General features: G+C 52.8%; 1 protein-coding gene across 5 annotated transcripts in view; it reads right to left on the bottom strand.

Moving 5' to 3' along the window:
* HERC2 (HECT and RLD domain containing E3 ubiquitin protein ligase 2) overlaps positions 1-17,255 on the bottom strand; it is a 177,790-nt gene that overhangs the window by 78,314 nt on the left and 82,221 nt on the right. For all 5 annotated transcript variants that reach the window (XM_053913371.2, XM_053913370.1, XM_053913372.1 and 2 more), the window contains 15 exons: positions 16,258-16,472; positions 15,853-15,985; positions 15,632-15,759; positions 15,348-15,543; positions 12,981-13,114; positions 12,250-12,423; positions 12,030-12,166; positions 11,151-11,302; positions 10,284-10,475; positions 5,897-6,084; positions 4,675-4,867; positions 3,085-3,267; positions 1,269-1,450; positions 304-451; positions 26-222 (listed from right to left, as the gene is read on the bottom strand). In XM_053913371.2, the coding sequence (XP_053769346.1) occupies positions 26-222; positions 304-451; positions 1,269-1,450; positions 3,085-3,267; positions 4,675-4,867; positions 5,897-6,084; positions 10,284-10,475; positions 11,151-11,302; positions 12,030-12,166; positions 12,250-12,423; positions 12,981-13,114; positions 15,348-15,543; positions 15,632-15,759; positions 15,853-15,985; positions 16,258-16,472 (2,552 nt within the window). The remainder of the gene's footprint in view (positions 1-25; positions 223-303; positions 452-1,268; positions 1,451-3,084; positions 3,268-4,674; positions 4,868-5,896; positions 6,085-10,283; positions 10,476-11,150; positions 11,303-12,029; positions 12,167-12,249; positions 12,424-12,980; positions 13,115-15,347; positions 15,544-15,631; positions 15,760-15,852; positions 15,986-16,257; positions 16,473-17,255) is intronic.

The raw sequence follows: 17,255 nt of genomic DNA, 5'->3' as shown, positions 1-17,255 counted from the left end.
GCAGACGCAAACGCCAGGCACCCACCCCGTCAGCTGTCTTGGCCCCACAACTGCGGGTGACGGATTGCAGCTGGGAGTTGATGTACTTGTTGATGAGGCCGTTCCACTGGCCCAGCGAGTGCAGTGTGCGCAGCAGGGCCACCGCCTCCTCCGCCAGGGTGCTGCTGTGGGTGGCAGTCAGCGAGGCCTGAGGCCGGGCCCTCCGCCTCCGCAGGGTGGACTCTGCAGGAAACGCACAGACCGGGAGCTAGGCGGCGCCCGCTCACCCCACCGGCCAGGAGGAGAGAGAGGCGAGCGGCCCACCTCTGAGAAACGGGACGTCAGAGGAGCAGGTGGTGAGCAAGCTGCCCAGGAATCCGAAGAGCTTCTCCACCAGGCCCTTCATGTCCTTTGCCCGTTCGGTCTTGTCCCAGGACGGAAGCACGGCTTGCAGTAGATGTAGGGCTAAGATCTGCACAGGGTGATTCAAAACGGCCGACGTTAAGGAAAGCCACTATCTGACACGTGAGGAGACAAGAATTTTATTTTCTCTTTCTTTTCTGTTCCTATAATGGAATTAATCATGTGAGAATTCTGATTTCATTATTTAACAGCCAATCACACCCACGTCAATTAATGGTATGGATGGTCAGCCGTTAAAAAAAAAGAGCTACTTTACAATGCATGTATTTATTTAATTAAAAAATAGCCCTGGCTGGTATAGCTCAGTGGATTGAATGCAGGCCAGCGAACCAAAGGGTCACCGGTTCGATTCCCAGTCAGGGCACATGCCTGGGTTGCAGGCCAGGTCCCCAGTAGGGGGCGCAAGAGGCAACCACACTTGGATGTTTCACTCCCTTTCTTTCTCCTTCCCTTCCCCTCTGTCTAAAAATAAATAAATAAAATATTTTTTAAAAAATTTCCTCTCAGTTTGATTTTCCTCAAGACCATCACTCTACAACCCCTGGGAAGCAGATGAGATTTCACCCCTCACAGAAAAGCCCCTCGAGGACCTAGGCCCCTTGCTTCTGCAAAACCAACATTGGAGAGTGCCCTCCTAGCTGCGAGATGGGATGCTGCCCGCTTCTGAATCAATTAATAAACCCTCTTCCATTTTCAAGTGTTTAAAAATCTGCTTTCTGTCGGTTCGAGTTCTTGTCTACACTCATAGCTGAACCCAGCCGCCTGATTTCAAGAACCGGCAGTGTCGGCATTTTGATGCTGCTCCTCCCAGCGGTCCCCACAACCCCGAAGTCGCGCCGAGCAGGACAAGCCGGGCAGCACGTTACCTGGCGCTGCAGCGAGGCAGCCGTGAAGGGCGCATGTCCCTCGACGACCCGCATGAGCAGGGTGATCCACGGCGGGGAGCTGAGTGCAGCGCACATGTGCGGAGTGAGCGCAATGCTGCGCACGAAGCCCAGGGAGCACCAGCCGCGGTGCTGCTCCCGGCTCACCAGCCTGCTCGGGGAAGCTGCGGGCGACAGAGTCTGCTGACAAGGGCTCTTGAGAGACGCCCCGCCCGACCTGAACGTACAATTCATCTGCTGCTCCTTTCAATTAATAGGCTGCCTGGCAAATGTATGGCAATTTCATGCATTCAAAATGAGACAGAAAAGCGGGGGGAAGACTTCCGGGTTATTTCAAGGAACATCGTACAGCATTTCTAAAACCTTTAGGTGACGAGTAATGACTCACGGTGGTTAAGAACTGTATCTACGGTTTCCGGGTCGTAGGAAAATGATTCCCAATTCAATAGCATGATTTGTGGGAGTGCGCCTGTTACATTTGTTTGAATGTTCAGTTTTAAATATCCCCCATAATGCTGTTTGTATTTAACCTGCACCCTGAATGACCAACCCAAACATAACAAGTCTGTGTTAACAGAAGAGCTTGATCCCAAGGAACTCCGATGAGGCCCTACTGGCTGACTCCACCCACCCCGAGTCTGGGCCAACCTCTCCCCTCAGGGGCCCTGCCCCAAGGCCACGCCCCCAGGGCCCCGCCCTCCTGCTCAGCTGCCTTACAGGCCATGGGCTCACTCCTGCACTGCCACACCCACCCATTCTTGTGCACTCACGCCCACATACACAACAACCTTTACAGGTCCACTCACACCCCACAACCACACACACTCATAAACACTCAAAACCCCCCCCCCCCCCCCCCACCCACAAACAAAAACACACTTAATAATAATATCTCTCTCAATTATAAACATCTATATATATTATATTATTATATCTATTCATACCCTTAATAATATAATATATTTTAGGCACTCACGCATGCACTCAAACACATGCCTGTACACACACACTCACACCCCACTTCGTAACTGATTCTCCCCAAGCCCCCACACACTCACGCTCACACACACTCGAACACTGCAGGGGGCTGAACTGGGCCCCCCGCCCTCCCCCCCCCCCACCCCCGAATCCGTATTCATCCAGGACATCAGCATGTGACCTTATTTGGAAACAAAGTCCATGCAGCTGTAATGAAGGTCCTGACGAGGGTGACCCTAAATGTAGCGAAAGTCCTTCTAAGGGACAGAAGAGGGTGCACAGAGACACAAGGGAGGCGTCCATGTCCCTCCGAATGTGGCCTCACTCGGAAATAGCCACAGAAACTGTGACCCATTAAGTTATATGAGGTCACACAGAGCACAGGACCCTAACTGAAGGGACCTCGTGTCCTTACGAAAAGGGCAGTGTGGAGACAGACGCTCCCCGGGGAGAATGCCCCGCAAGGATGAGGGCAGACCTGTACCCAGGGGGGGACATCCGAGAGGGTCAGCAAACCACCGCAGAGAGGAGGGGGCCTGGGACAGAGGCCCTGGAGGCCCTGGAGGGAACAGGCCCTGCTGGCTGACACTGGATCTCAGACTTCCCGCCCCCAGGACAGAGGACAATGCCGTTGCGCTGCGCCAGCCCCTGCTCTGCGGTGCTTTAACGTGGCAGCCCGAGCAGACTGAATCAGCTACCAAGTTTGTGGTGACTGTAACAGCTGCCCTAGCACGCTCATGCACACAAGCACGCACACACACACACAACACAACCGCCACCCGGCCCTGGCTTAGTGAAACCCACAGACCCCACCGCGTACAGGTCTTGTCTGCTGTCCCGCTCTCCACCAGCGTCCGCAGCAGCCCACACAGAGTCTTGGTGGCTTCGCTCTGCATGACGTCGGCGTGGACGCCCGCGGAGAGACACAGAGTCTGCAGCAAGTTCACGGTGCTGGTCAGCAGCATGGCCGTGGGGTGCATGTTCCCGTCAGCTTGCTCAGCTTCTGAAAAAAAAAAAAACAGAACCTCTACTTCCAAGTAGAACTGGAAGGCGTCTCTGGGTGTAATTTAAGGCGCTTACTATCACATTGTTCTTTTTTCACTGTGGACAGGGAGGCGGCCCTTTACGAGAATAGGGGCAATGCCGGGCACACTGAAGGCCCAGCTTAACCATCTCTGTGTTCACCGTCCTCCAAGAAAGCAAGCTCCTTAAATTAAATTTTTGGAAACAATTGCAGCACACAGCTCGGAAGCACTGAGATGATTCCAAGGACCCCCCTCCCTGAGGGAGACGACCTAGCAAAGGTCACAGGCTGGCTGCTGACGAGCTGGCCATCCCCAGACAAAGACAAAGTCTCCAAGGACGGGGATCACAGGCTCGCCAGCCCAGGCCCCTGACTTTCAGACAAGGGGGCATGTGGCAGCCAGGCCCCCTTTCTGTCACTTAGCCAAGCCTACGCAGGCTCCCACTTCCCTGAATGAAGCCCGGGACAGAGAGCTGGGAGGAGGATGGGCACCCGGCCTGGACACGGCAGGCAGATGCAGTGTCAGCAAACCCGTGCTGACCCGTGAGGCAGGCCCACACGGCTTCTCAGGCGCCACTGCTGAGAGCCCACAGGGGAGGCGTTGCCTATTTACACCCGAGGGCCACGGCACCCACAGGTACACGCGCAGAGACCAGCCTTTCCCACCACCGCGCCGCCTCTGCTCTGCTGCGCTCAGCCTCTTAGCTTCCTGCTCCTACTCCTAACCGGGGAAGTGGCTTCGGAAGCCTGACCACACTGCTCATACAGCCGGCTCCTGAGCCCTGCAAATCAGGGCCGGCTGCCTGGACCTTCCCACCAAGACCAGCCATGGGACGCTTCACTCACACATCCCAGTGTCTTTTGGGCACATCTAGAAAAATGCCATGAAGCACTACTCTGAACACCATGGACTTCCTTTACATAGGACTTAACTTTCTGGGTCACTCCAAATTCTCACCTCTGCGTGTCTCAAGGCCATTAGTACTAAGGAACAGCATTCTGAGTGAAGGACCTTGGAGGGCAGGTGAGAGGAAGAGACAGACCCAGCCCAGGTTCTGACTGGGCTCCAAGCAGGGCCAGGCCCCGCCTCCCCACAGGCCCCACCTCCCACCAGGCCCCACCTCCCCCACTGCACACTCTCTCTCTGAGGGAGCATGAGAGGCCTGTCCAGCACAGTCGCCAGTGCCCAGAGGCAGCTGTGCCCCTGTGTCACAGCCACCTGGGGCTTACTTGACCTGGACTCTGGGGGCAAGCCCAAAGCCACGGAGCACCGTCTGCAGCTTTTTCCTGTGTGCCTCGCCCAGATGAACAGGCTGGCCAGCCATCCCATGTGACGTGGCATGCCAGGCTGGGCTGCACTGGACCCCACAGCCCCCAGGCACCCACCTGAGTCATCCTCCGTGTCCGAGTCCTCTGCCGAGGCCTGCACAGAGGCCGGCAGCTCCGCCAGCTTGAGGTCGTACTTGCCCTCCTTCCCCATCCTGTAGGAGTTGGTGCTGCCCGTGTCCCACTGGACCCTGATCCAGCCGTCCTCCCCCAGCTCACCGATCACACGGCCCAGGCCAGGGGGAGGGCCATCCTGCAGACGCCAAAACAAAGATCAGCTACAAGGGTGCGCGTCTGTCCTGTCCTGCAGAGAGGGCCTGGGAGAGCAGCCATGTCACTGCGCACAGACCCCGTGTATGCACACCACTCCCCCAAACACGCCGCAACACACACCGTGCACCAAGCACCAGACACCTGCCTCACACTCCAGAGGGGTGCGGGGGAGACTGTCGTCTCAGATCGCTCCCTTGCTGGGGCCCTGCAGGGACCAGGCTGCCCAGCCGTCCGGGCACCCTGCTCCTCGGCCCCCTCAGTCCCTCACGGGGCTTCGCAGCCTGCAAATCTGGAATGAGCACCTGTTCAGTTCCCCCTGCCCCTGTCTCTCATTTCTGAGTGAAAGCTGTTTCTGGCGGGCGCTACCCAGCTATTCCAGGACACATGGATTTCTGACGTGAGTGGGACAGGCCCCACTTTCAGGCAGGGCTGAGAAAGCCTGGCTGTGACACAGATGCTCCCACAGCGTAGGAAGGAGAGCACTGTCCTTGGCCGTGACAATGGTTATGACACAGCGACTGGCCCCCAGCCCTCTACCTGGGAGACCTCACCAACACTGGGCGCCATGTGCTACAGCGAGAAACGGAACCGCGGCCGCTGCCTGAGACTGCTGGGCCGGGGCACGGAGAGGGTACTCGCCCAGGGCACAAAGGCAGCACCGAGGGGCCATCCAAGAGCGCTCAGGACTCGCCAACCCAGACGAGGGGCCCACTCACCTGCTCCCTCCCACCCTTGTTCTGGCTGCACCTCAATCTGAGCCCCCGCCAGGAAGTTTCCCCAAAACAGCCACCACGCCCCACAGGCCTGAACTGCGCAGGCGCCCCAACGCAGGACGCTGTTACTCTCTCCTTGTTTCGACTCTATGCACCTGTCAGCAGGAAGCAACCACCGGGTCACCTGGCAACTGCACACATCCTCAGTGCACGGGGGTATTTGCTCCAAGCTCCACCCACTGAGAGAGCAGCTGAGGACGTGCAGCAGCTGCTGCGTCCGAGTCAGCCCTGAGTACCTGATCGCCCCACTTCCAGTCCACGCCCCGCATGACACGGGTGCCAATCTTCATCATGGCGGCCAGCTCCGGCCCCGAGACCGGGAGCTGTGCTGGCGTCGTCTCCTTCCTAGTCTCTTCCAGGACGGTGGCCGAAGCGCCTCGGGCAGATGCGCTCATATCTTCTTCAACATTGTCACAACTGGGGCCTGTGAGCACATCGAAAACAGCAGCCGTAAGGGCTCACAATTTCCTTGTCTCCACACGGTTTTGAAATGAATAAGCACTGAAGAAAATAATGATTTTAAAGCACCTATAGCGTAGAGTCTATTTTTTATCAGTGTCTCAGAAGATATAAAAGATATAAAAGCAGAGTCAGTAAGCTGAAAAAATGCTCATCGCGTTTTTATTAGAAGAGACAAAAGATAACCACCTAAATGTCTAACAATGAGAAATTACACTTTAATTACGGTGCTGCGTGGAGAAGAGCGCACACAGCTGGTCCGAGACTGCTCTCCACGGAAAGTTCTGGGTGCTCGGTGGGCCCTTGGCCAGCCTCTGGGAGCCTGGACTTCGGGGGGGCGCCCCCCACCCCGCTCCCTGAGTGACAGGAGGCCTCACTGTGCTGACCTGTGGGCACTAACAACATGGTCTCGGCCAAGACCTGCCACCCCCTGGAGTCTGGAGCCGGGGTCCATCCAGGCAGAGGCGCCCAGGGGAGTAGCCCCATGGAGGCCCTAGATGCTGGGCCCCGCAGAGCTTCCCGGGCAGCCAGCACCTCCCGCATGCTGTCCCAGCTCGCACGTCCTGTGGGGCCCCACTGGGACAGGCTGGTGTCTGGTGTCCCCCAGACCCTGCCCCACGCCCGTTCCCTTGGATGAGCTTGCCCCGTGTCCTCTTGCTGAATGAATTGTGGTTCTGAGTGTGACTGTACACGGGGTCCTGGGAGGTCTCCTAGTCTGTCATCGAACCTGAGGATGGTCTCGGGGACCCTGACAGAGGGATGGCAGTGGTGGAACCCTCTGGAAAGAACCACCCTCACTGTTAAAAGGATGAAGCAAGGCGGAGGGGGGCAGGAGGATATGCTGGTCTCTGGGGGTATGGGATCATCCTCAGTATACAACGGGAGCTGAGGGTCAGTGGGAAGCAACGCTTATCAGGGCTGAGAACAGTAAGTCCAACCCTAGGAGTCGCTTGCTGGATGCCCGGGCCGCTTGTGGCCTTGCTGGCTGAAGTGAGGGAGGCACATGGGCCTGAAACTCCTTCATCCTTATTCTCTCCTCCAGCAGGGGCAGAAAGGTACCCAAACATCATTCCTGAAGGTGGTTTGGGTAGGCCAAAAATGTAAAGCTTCTGTTCCTCTCCTCAGAGAGGGAGGAGACAAGGCACTACATTCTCGCCAAGATGCCGCCTCGCCTGCTGTCACATTAACCCTGGAGATGCCAGATGCACTGTGGGGGCTGGGAATGCACTGCATTTGTAGTTAGAAAAAAGGGGATCTTTTCGTAAGTGGCTTACTATTTTGTGGCTATTGTGCCTGGATGTATTACACATAAAATGACTATAAAGTATATGAAACAGAAACCACCTGGTCAGGGGAAGCGGCACATACAGGCATGAATTCCTGGGACATGGCCCCCTGGCTTTTGGCAGCCAGCCAGGAGGCTGGACTTTAAACTCTAGAGCACTGGGAAAAAGGGAGACAACATAAAAAGAGGGGCAATTTCACCCTGGCTGGTGTGGTTCAGTGGATCAAGTGCCAGCCTGCAAACCAAAGGGTCGCCGGTTTGATTCCCAGTCAGGGCACATGCCTGGGTTGCAGGCCACGTCCCCAGTAGGGGGCGTTCGAGAGGCAACCAATGATGGTTCTCTCTCACACAGATGTTTCTTTCCCTCTCCTTCTCCTGCCCTTCCCCTGTCCCTAAAAATAAATACATTAATTTTTTTTTTAAATGAAGAACAATCTCAAATCCGTAACTTAACTCTACACCTGGATGAACTAGAAGGTAAGAACAAAGTAAACTGGAAGTTACCAAAAAGAAGGACATAATAAAGATTCAGTAAAATCAAAAGATGGAGTTTTTGAAAAATATCAACAAAACTGACAGTCTTTTAGGCGCATTCAGAAAAAAGGGAGGATCCAATAACTAAAAGCAGAAATGGAGGTGGCAACAGCGCTGATTCTTTAGAAATAAAAAGGACTGTAAGACAGCGCTGTGAGCAATTGTATGCCGGCAAATCTGCACACCTAGATAAAATGGATAAATTCCTAAAAACACAAATTACGTGAACTGACTCAAGAGGAAACAGAAAATGTTCATAGACCTACATAACAAGTAAAGAGATTGCATCAGTAATGCAAAGACCTCCCAACCAAGAAAAACCCACGACCACGTGGCTTAACTTCTGAATTCTACCAAACAGTTAAAGAATTAATGCCAACTATCTAAAGTCTCCCCCAAAATAAAACACTTCCCAGCTGTGTTCTGGCAATACTTTCCAATTCACTCTATGAGGCCAGTATCACCCCAATAACAACAAAACTACAAAATGCTATTCAAAGACGACCTAAGAAGACCTTCTGTAAGAAGACCTACATAAATACCAAGCCATCCCAAGTTCAAGGAATGAAAGGCTTCATCTCATCAGAGGGCAACACTCGCCAGCACAATCTACAGATTCAGCAGAATCCCTGTAAAACACCAATGGTTTATTTTGCAGATGTGGGGAAAGCCAGCTCTGAAACTCATATGAATATGCAAGGGACCCAAATACCCAAAATAATCTTGAGATAAAACAATGGCCCTGGCTGGTGTGGCTTAGTGGATGGAGTGGTGGCCTGTGAACCAAAAGGTCGCTGGTTCAATTCCCAGTCACGGCACATGTCTGGGTTTCCAGTAGGGGGCGCACGAGAGGCAACCACACACTGATGTTTCTCTCCCACTCTTTCTCCCTCCATTCCCTTCTCTCTAAAAATAAATAAATAAAATTTTTTGTTTTTTAAATAAAGTTAGAGGGCTTATGTGTCAATTTTGAAACTTACCGCAAGGCTATCATTCAAAACAATGTGGTATTAGTATAATGACACACAGACCAAGAAGAACAGAAGTCTAGGAAGAAACCTATATACCCATGGTGAAACCATTTTTGATTAGGGTACCAAGACCTTACAAAAGAATTTTTTCTACAAATGGTACCCAGAAATCTGGATAACCCAAAGAAATAAAGTGAACCCTTGCCTCATACCATGTTTTCAAAAATTACCAAAAAATGGACCAAAGACTTAAATATAACAACTAAAAATATTAAGCTTAAGAAAGAAAAGACAGTGGATAATCCCCATGATTGTGAATTCGGCAATGGTTTCTCGGACATGACGTCAAACACAGGAACAACCAACAAAAGACATAAATTTTTGGATTTCATCAAAATTTAAAACTTCGGTGCACCAAGGAAAACACACCCCCACCAAGTGGGAGAAAATATTTCCAAATCATGTAACTGCTAACAGTGTAATAATATCCAGAATATTTAAAGGACTCCTACAAGTCAACAATACAGAGACAAACCACGGAATCTAAAAATGGGAAAAGGCTTTGAACAGACATTTATTTCTCCAACAAATACACATAACGGCCAGCAGGCACGGGTGAAGAGGCTCGGCGACATTTCTCACTAGTGAAATGTAAATCCAACCACAAAGAGAAACCAGTTCACGCCCACTGTGGTGGCCTCAATCCTGAATCCGAGACTAACAAGTGTTGACAAGGATGCAGGGGAATTGGCATCCTGTTGATGGCTGGTGGGGACCTGAACCCGTGTGGTGCCGTGGGAGTCTAGGGGACCTCAGCAGTTAAACACAGGGTTTCCACATGCCCCTGCAGCCCCATTCTGGGGTGTCCACAAAAGACCCGAGACAAATGTTCCCAGCAGCGCTGCTCACAGTGACTAAAGACAGAAACTAGCCAAATGCCTATAGATGGACAAATGGATAAATGAAATGTAATGTATTCATTCAATGACGTTCTTTTTAGCCTATAGTCTGACACATGCTAAACGAAATACGCCATAAACAAAAGGCTGAAACTGTACAGTTTCAGTCACGTGAAACGTCCAAACCAGGCAAAGCCGCTCTGTTGCTGCCAACAGCCGAAGGAGTGGGAAACCAGGAGTCGCCGCTAAATGCGAGCGAGTTTGCATGTGGGGTGATGGAAAGAGCCAGAACCAGGTCGTGGGAAAGCTCGTACAACCTTGTGGGTGCACTTACTGCCCCTGAATTATATAAACTTAAAGTGGTTACCATGCTCAGTTTTATGTTATTTGTATCTTGCCCCAGTAAAGTAAATGACAGAGACGGAGCTCGGCAAAACCGCAACATTTCCACCGCGGAAATGCACGGGGCACCCACCGATGAGCCGCAGCGCGGTCTGCGCCAGGGCGAGCGTGCCGGAGTTGAGCAGCAGGTTGAGGTTGTGCGCGCCGTGCTGCAGGGTCAGCATGCTGAGCATCACCAGGAGGAAGCGGGCCTGTGGGGTGGTGCCCAGGCTCGGTCCTGCGGGGTTCTCGTTGGTGATGGTCTGCAGGGGCACGGGCTGGATCCCTAAAAAGCATTGGCACCACCTAAATGTCTTGTGCGTGGACACTGGAATGGAACAGACTGGGTGCGGAAGGCATGAGCGAGTTTTTGAAACTGCATCTGTTTCGCAGGGGGTTCCACAGAGCATGGACGTCGGGGAGCCCCTTGTCGCTCTGTGATCACCCTGCCACCGGCACACCGCACGCGGCTGTGTCATCTGTCTACAAAGTCACCGCCGCTCCCCCCGCCCCCCTGTGTGGCTGACGCCTGGCACTGCGCATTTCAGAGTCCACGTCTCTTCCACAGAAGCAGTGCTAGCCTGTGTCTGCAGATGTTCAACTTACCATCCGAGCGAGCAAGCACTAATACAGGATACACGTTTTAAGGTGTCCGGTAGTGAGTGATACACGTAAAAGGCTAAGACGGCAGAGTTTTATATTAGGATACTGCAAGATTGTGTCATCTGCCAAATTTTGAACGTGTTGTTGAGAATCTGAGAAAGCTTAAAGCAGCTTCGATGACCATTCTCATGGACGAAGTTATTAAAGTCTTTTTCCAAGAGCTAAAATGGGCATTTGCAAGTTCCCACAACACATAACAAAGAGCCAGACTAGAAAATAACACTACTGTCATCGCTGACGTAACTTCAACAGCAGTTTTAACACAGCCTGTTAACCACGCGATTTTCGTAAAACTCACCGAGCTCTTTAAATTTGGCGTGGGCATCCATCAAAATGTTCCGAATGTTCTGCACGGCCCAAGTGTACAGCTTGCCAAACGTCACCTCCAGCAGCATCCGGTTAAAAGGTGGGATCAAATCAACATCCTTTAGACAATCCGTAAGGGGCTCCCTTTCAAACAAAGACAGAGAACGTCACGCACGCTACTGCCAAACTTTCAACCTCAGAAGAAGGATGCATTGTTGCCACTGCTTTCCTTAATTAAGAAATCTAATGAACAAAAGAAACTAACAAAGTAGAAGCTGACTCATAGATGCAGAGGACAGACTGACAGCTGTCAGCGGCCAGGGGTTGGGGGCTGGGTGAAAAAGCAAAAGGGATTAAGCAGAGAACAAACCTCACAGACACAGAGAACAGCCTGGCGATGACCAGAGGGAAGGAGGGGGTGGGGGGAGGTAGGAAAAGGTAAATGGGGGGGGAAGTGTTAGTGGAAAGAGATTTAACTTGGGGTAGTGAACGCACAATACAGTATACAGATGATACATTATAGAATTGGACACCTGAAACCTATGTCATTTTTTAAAGTTTTATTCATTCTTAGAGAAAAGGGAAAGGAGGGAGAAAGAGAGGGAGAGCAAAACAATCAACGTGTGAGAGATACATTGAGTGGCTGCCTGTCGCACACGCCCTGACCGGGGACTGGGCCCACAACCCCAGCTGGCATGGGCCCTGCCCCGGAATCAAACCAGTGACCTTTCACTTTTCGGGACAACGTCCAACCAACTGGTCGGGGCGAAATCTACATGATTTTATGAACCGATGGCCCCCTGATACATTGAATAAATAAAAAAGAATACAAAAACAGTAACAGAACATTTAAAACGTTAAGAAGCTTTACCCGATGTCGATCCCCTCAGGGATAAGCCGCTGCCACCCGCAGAACATGGCATACTGCACAGACGGCAGCAGGAAGGTTTTGGCCGCCAGCTTTAAGATGGTGTCTATCCCTTCCAGGCGAACCTCTGCTCTCTCCAGCTGCGAAACATCAACACGCGCAGGTCAGGGTCACGGGCACTGCGCACAAAGCCGCGAAGAGCACTCTCAGCAAGAACCTCTACCTGTTTCAGGAGGCACTTCCTCATTTTTTCCACATCCACCGGCTCTTCTTTCAGGGCGAACTCGGCAATGGTCCCGAGCAGCGCGGACTGCGGGTAGAGACCCTGGACGCTCTGCTTCAGCCACTTGTACCTGTGAACGCCGGTCACCGTGCTCAGCAGCGGCTGCCACTTATCCTGAGAAAGGAACACCACGTCACCGCGAGTCTGCCCTACTGACATCACGCGCTCCCGGAACAGTTACTCAAATACTACAATGTACATGCCCATGGGTTTAAGTTGGAAAAATATTTTACACTTAGGAACTAACGTAGAGTAAAAATAAGGAGGTCATAAGTATGCCCATAAATGAGGTTTACATCTCCTTGCTCGTGTGCATGGGAAGGGCTGCCTTGGCATACATACAAAGGTAAAGGATCACGCCTGTTAACACTGTCGGGGACCTGGCCAGTTCCTGAAGCAAAGGAAACAGCCATGAAGAATGAATGAACCGGTGGTGAGCGAGTAATGCAGCAATGCACCGCGAACAGTGAAAGGGACTCTCCTCCGGGGCGGCTCTGGCTGGGCACCACCAGGCAGCCTTGCTGAGTGGGGCGCAGTTACCCAACCTGCAATAGGCCTGTGCGGCACCCCCAGGCCAGCGGGCGCTGAAGGACAGAGAGAGGGGCCCAAGGGATCCCTTTGCTGTGTGCTGTTTCTCCACAGCCCGCCTCAGAATCCCAGCAACTCCTCACCTTGGGTGACTTAATTGCAATGGGTCTTTTGTCCACATTTATGGGACTGTGAGGCAGAATGCAAGCTTCTTCTAAATCACTCTCTTCGTTGCCGATTTTTTCTTCATCGTCGGTAGATTCTGGCTTCTTAGGAACTGGGTTTGAAAAAATCATTCCTTATAAAAACCACTGACTTAAACATAGTTTTAAATTATAAAATACTGAAATTTGCATAGAAGCACAGGACGCAAATATTTCAGTATCTACAAAAGTGTCAGTTACTCTCACACGGTGTCCACAAATAATCCTCTGCCACCCTGCCACCCGCGTCAGGGACAGGACAGAGGAAGCGAGGACCACCACGGAGAAGCCCAAAGCAGCAGTGCAGGTGTTGGCCAACTTGTTCTTAAAGGGCCAGACGGTGACATTTTAGTCTTTGCAGGTTATCTGTCTATTGCACAAATTCAGCTCTGCTGAGGCAGCGTTAAATGCAGCTAACTTTATTTATGAATATCGTCATTTAAACTTTAGGCAGTTTTCATGTGTCAAACATATGGTTCTTCAGATTTTTTTATAAAAACAACTTTAAACTGCAAACTCCGGTCCCAGCTCATGGGCAGTGGTCAGCACGCAGCAGGCTGCCCCTGCCCCTGGTGAGCCCACCCTGGACCGGTGCCGAGGGCGTCTGGAGCCCTTTGCTGTGTTAATCTCTGTAAGTACGGAGAGTTCTGAATGTGCCAGGTGCTGTGTGCTCTTGCTTCTCTGTTTTGGTCCCTTTCAAGGCTTTTAGTCTCCTTGTTCTCAGCACAGAATATAAACAACCAACAACACAGTAATACACCTGGGCAGCGAAACACCAACCCAGCAGGCCCGGTTTGCTTGAACCCTGTGAATTCCCAGAAGAGGCTGGTCCCTTCAGCACCGGCCACCGGCCAGCTCCCTCGAACTGGGCCCTGAGCCCTGGCCCTTGCTGGCTGAGGGGAGCGTTTCCGCATGCGCGAGGCCTGGGACCACGTTTACCAGTCTGATCCGCAAGTCTGTGCCAACAGTGTGACTGAGGGGAGTGCTGCCTCCGCGCTGGGGGCTGGAGTCCCAGTAACTGATAGCGGTCCCCGAGGCCCCACAGGTTGGTGGGGCCAACCTGAACAACCTCCCTGACACCAAGGCTCTGAGAAGCGTCACTGGCTGACAGCCCTTCACACACGGTGCCACCTGCCACTGCTAACAGAACTGGGCCCAAGCCATGCGATGCCCCTGGGAGGGGACCCTGGACGCCTGCAGGCCCTGGGTGCTGCAGAATCCCTCCCCGTGCCTTTCCTTCTGCTCACTGTCACCTGCACCTTTTCTCAGTAATCCATGGCACCTGGAGCACGACAGGTCTCCTGAGGCCTATCGAGCCCTACAGGCGAATCACTGTTTGTGCTACTTGGTTTTCTTTTTCACAAAAGAAAAAAAGAGAGCTTCAAACAGCAAACAGTTAAATACATGAACCCACAACAAGACGCTTTAAGAGGTGACAGCGTGGGCTCAGAATGGGCGCAGCTGGTAACCTGCTGGGGAGGGAGCGCTGTCCCCAAAGCTGAGACGCCAGCTCCTGCTTCTGCTCGGCGTCCTGGCTCCCTCCTGGAAGGGACCTCAGGAGTGTCCTGGCCCCAGCTCCCGGACCCAGGGCATCTCTAGTGGTTTGGGGTTTGCTGGGGAACAATCCAAGCAAAATGGTTTCTAGCACAAGTTAGTCTTTCGTAACATTATTGTTCACGATTCCATCAAACACTCAGTCATTAATGCTGTTCAGTGAGCTGGTCTTTGAATAAGTCAGTATGAGTCCAAAGAATCTAATCAGAAGTTTCTGCAGACTTATTTATAATTACGAGTGACTGAATTCTACTGTATTTTTATTCAAATTTGGGTTATTTAACGCAAAGAGTCTTTTCTATTATTCCTGCACAATCGCTTCCGAAAATCCTAGTAATTCTTCTAATTCCTTTTATAGCAATTCTCTGTGTATCAGAAAACTCAATATTTCCAGAGAAAAATATTTCTTTACAAGAATGACGAGATAAACTGAAAGCTCAAACCTTCCCACACATCTCGTTGGCAGGACAAGTGGTAAAAGCATTGCGTTTTCACCTTCGGCATAATCTAGTTTATAGCACTTACCTCTTTCCACCTCAATGTGCTAGCGACTGAATCGCAACCCATTCCACCCCAAAGTTGCACCCACACCTGGTGTCTGGGAAAAGTCGGCAGGGCTTGCCGATGTGACCCTAGCGCTCACTCTGGTTGTGGTGGGAACCACGGGTGGCACCCAGCAGCCAGCGACCCGCATCATCCAATCCCAGGTGCCACCACGCCTGGCACAGCACTTTCCACCCATTCCGGCCTTACCTCTCTTTTTCCTTCGTTCTCGAATTATCTTCTGCGCGATCCTCCGCCAGCGGGGCAAGGAGCTCAGCAGTTTGAACTTGGACATGATGGAGAGGTCGTTACAGACTGCGGGTCTCAGTTCATTAAAGAGGAACCTCAAACGTTCGATGACCGGCGCGCAGACCTCCTTGTAAGAACGGCCCTGCTCCTGGTGCGTCTGCCAAGTCAGAGATGACAAGGCAGCTTAACGACATGCTACCGACCGTCTACACAGCGCAGAAGGAAGAGTCGCGGGCCCTACGCACCTTAATGAGGGAGCACTTGGCTTGGTAGACAACCCTACACACATCCACCACAGACTTCGGCAGCGCTCTGCACTTCACTTGCTCGACACCAAGCGTGCCGGCATGAACTAAAGACAAGGCCACGTGCCCTGGAAGAGACATTTAGGAGGGTCAGGTAGGAATGGCCGGGGACTTCACGGACATCCGAGACTGCAGGACTATTAAAACACCGAGCTTCGTACCTAAATCTTCATGTTTCAGGAGGCAGCACAGCAGCAGGCGGCCCACCTCTTCCACGGGGTGTTCGGGAGGGAACGTGATTGGCGTGGTCAAGTGGCACTGCCTACAGCACCTCTCGATCTGGCACAGGAAGTCCTGCGACAGAAACAGCGGGAGGTGACTTCCGAGCCGCCCCGGTGCCTCGTCGGGAGACCTAAACTATGCGCGACCTCCAACGCACCCGCAGTCAGCCACGCTTCTACAGCCTCGCTGACACAGTGACCCCGCCAACCTGTCACCTCCAACCCCTTCCCCCCCCCCCAGGAGCACGCAAACCAAGTCTGTGAAGCTAATGGAAGAGCGAGCGTTCACACACATCAGAGTCCCAAGGGAAACGGGGACGGCGAGGGCGGGCAGGCCTCGCACACCTTCACAGTGTGATCCTGGATGTTATTGTCGGCCAGGGCTTGCAGGAAGGCCTGGGAGTGGTCGCCCAGGGCCCGTTTGTGGGTGCAGAGGCGGGACTTGCTGGCGGGGGTGCCGCCGGGGGAGCTGCAGTGGTCCTCGTCTTTCTCCTCATTGTAGCTGTAGTGGATCTGGCTGGTCTGCAGGCCTCCCGAGAAGATGGACGACTGCAGCCACTCTGGAGGACACGCGTGCAAACATTCATTAAAAAAACCCTGAGTGCGCTCTTCAGAAGTAAATAATGGGAAAAGAGAGGAAGAGCCGAGGGCTTCACTTAGCCGGTGAAATTCAGCATTGTTTGTATGACAGTCGCATCTAGTCCAGTCACATAGACGGTTATGTAACTGTACACGGATATCTTGTTCCACTGCACGTGGCTTTACTGTGCTTTGTGGATACTGAGTCTCCTCCATCAGCATCAGAGCAAAGCCATCCACCTTCTGCCTCCCTCTACTCAGACACGTCCCAGCCCTGCCCCCTGGCTGATGGAGAAGAAGCCTCTCTTCCCACAGACCCACAGGTCTTTGAGGGAGACGGGTGAGCCCGCCCCCACCCCGGCAAGGCTCAGCACACAGCAGGGCGGGCAGGGCTCTGCTCCAGACGGCTGCCAGATCGGGCATCACAGCCGCCCGGACCCAGAAGCCCCGCTCCTCTCAATGGTGTGCCTCACGGGCCTGAATTTCTGCCCACAAGGCTCAGACACCAGTTTACTTGGTCTCCAATTTCACACGTGGTTTGCTGCTACGGACCTTTCCGCCCCCAGGACCACGTACTGTCTCCACTGATCCACTACCCTGTGTATCTTCACCCGCTTCTCCTGTCTGGCTCATCAGCACATGGGAAGCACCTAAAAGCAGGGGTGTGTCTAATTACGCACCTGACACCCCGAGTGTCTAGCACACACCGGTACAGATGACCCTTGAACAACGCGGGTTTCAACTGCACGCCTCCACTTACATGG

The sequence above is a fragment of the Desmodus rotundus genome, chromosome 10, assembly GCF_022682495.2.
Source record: "Desmodus rotundus isolate HL8 chromosome 10, HLdesRot8A.1, whole genome shotgun sequence".
Classification (NCBI taxonomy): Eukaryota; Metazoa; Chordata; class Mammalia; order Chiroptera; family Phyllostomidae; genus Desmodus; species Desmodus rotundus.
This window is presented reverse-complemented; position numbering and strand designations above follow the sequence as displayed.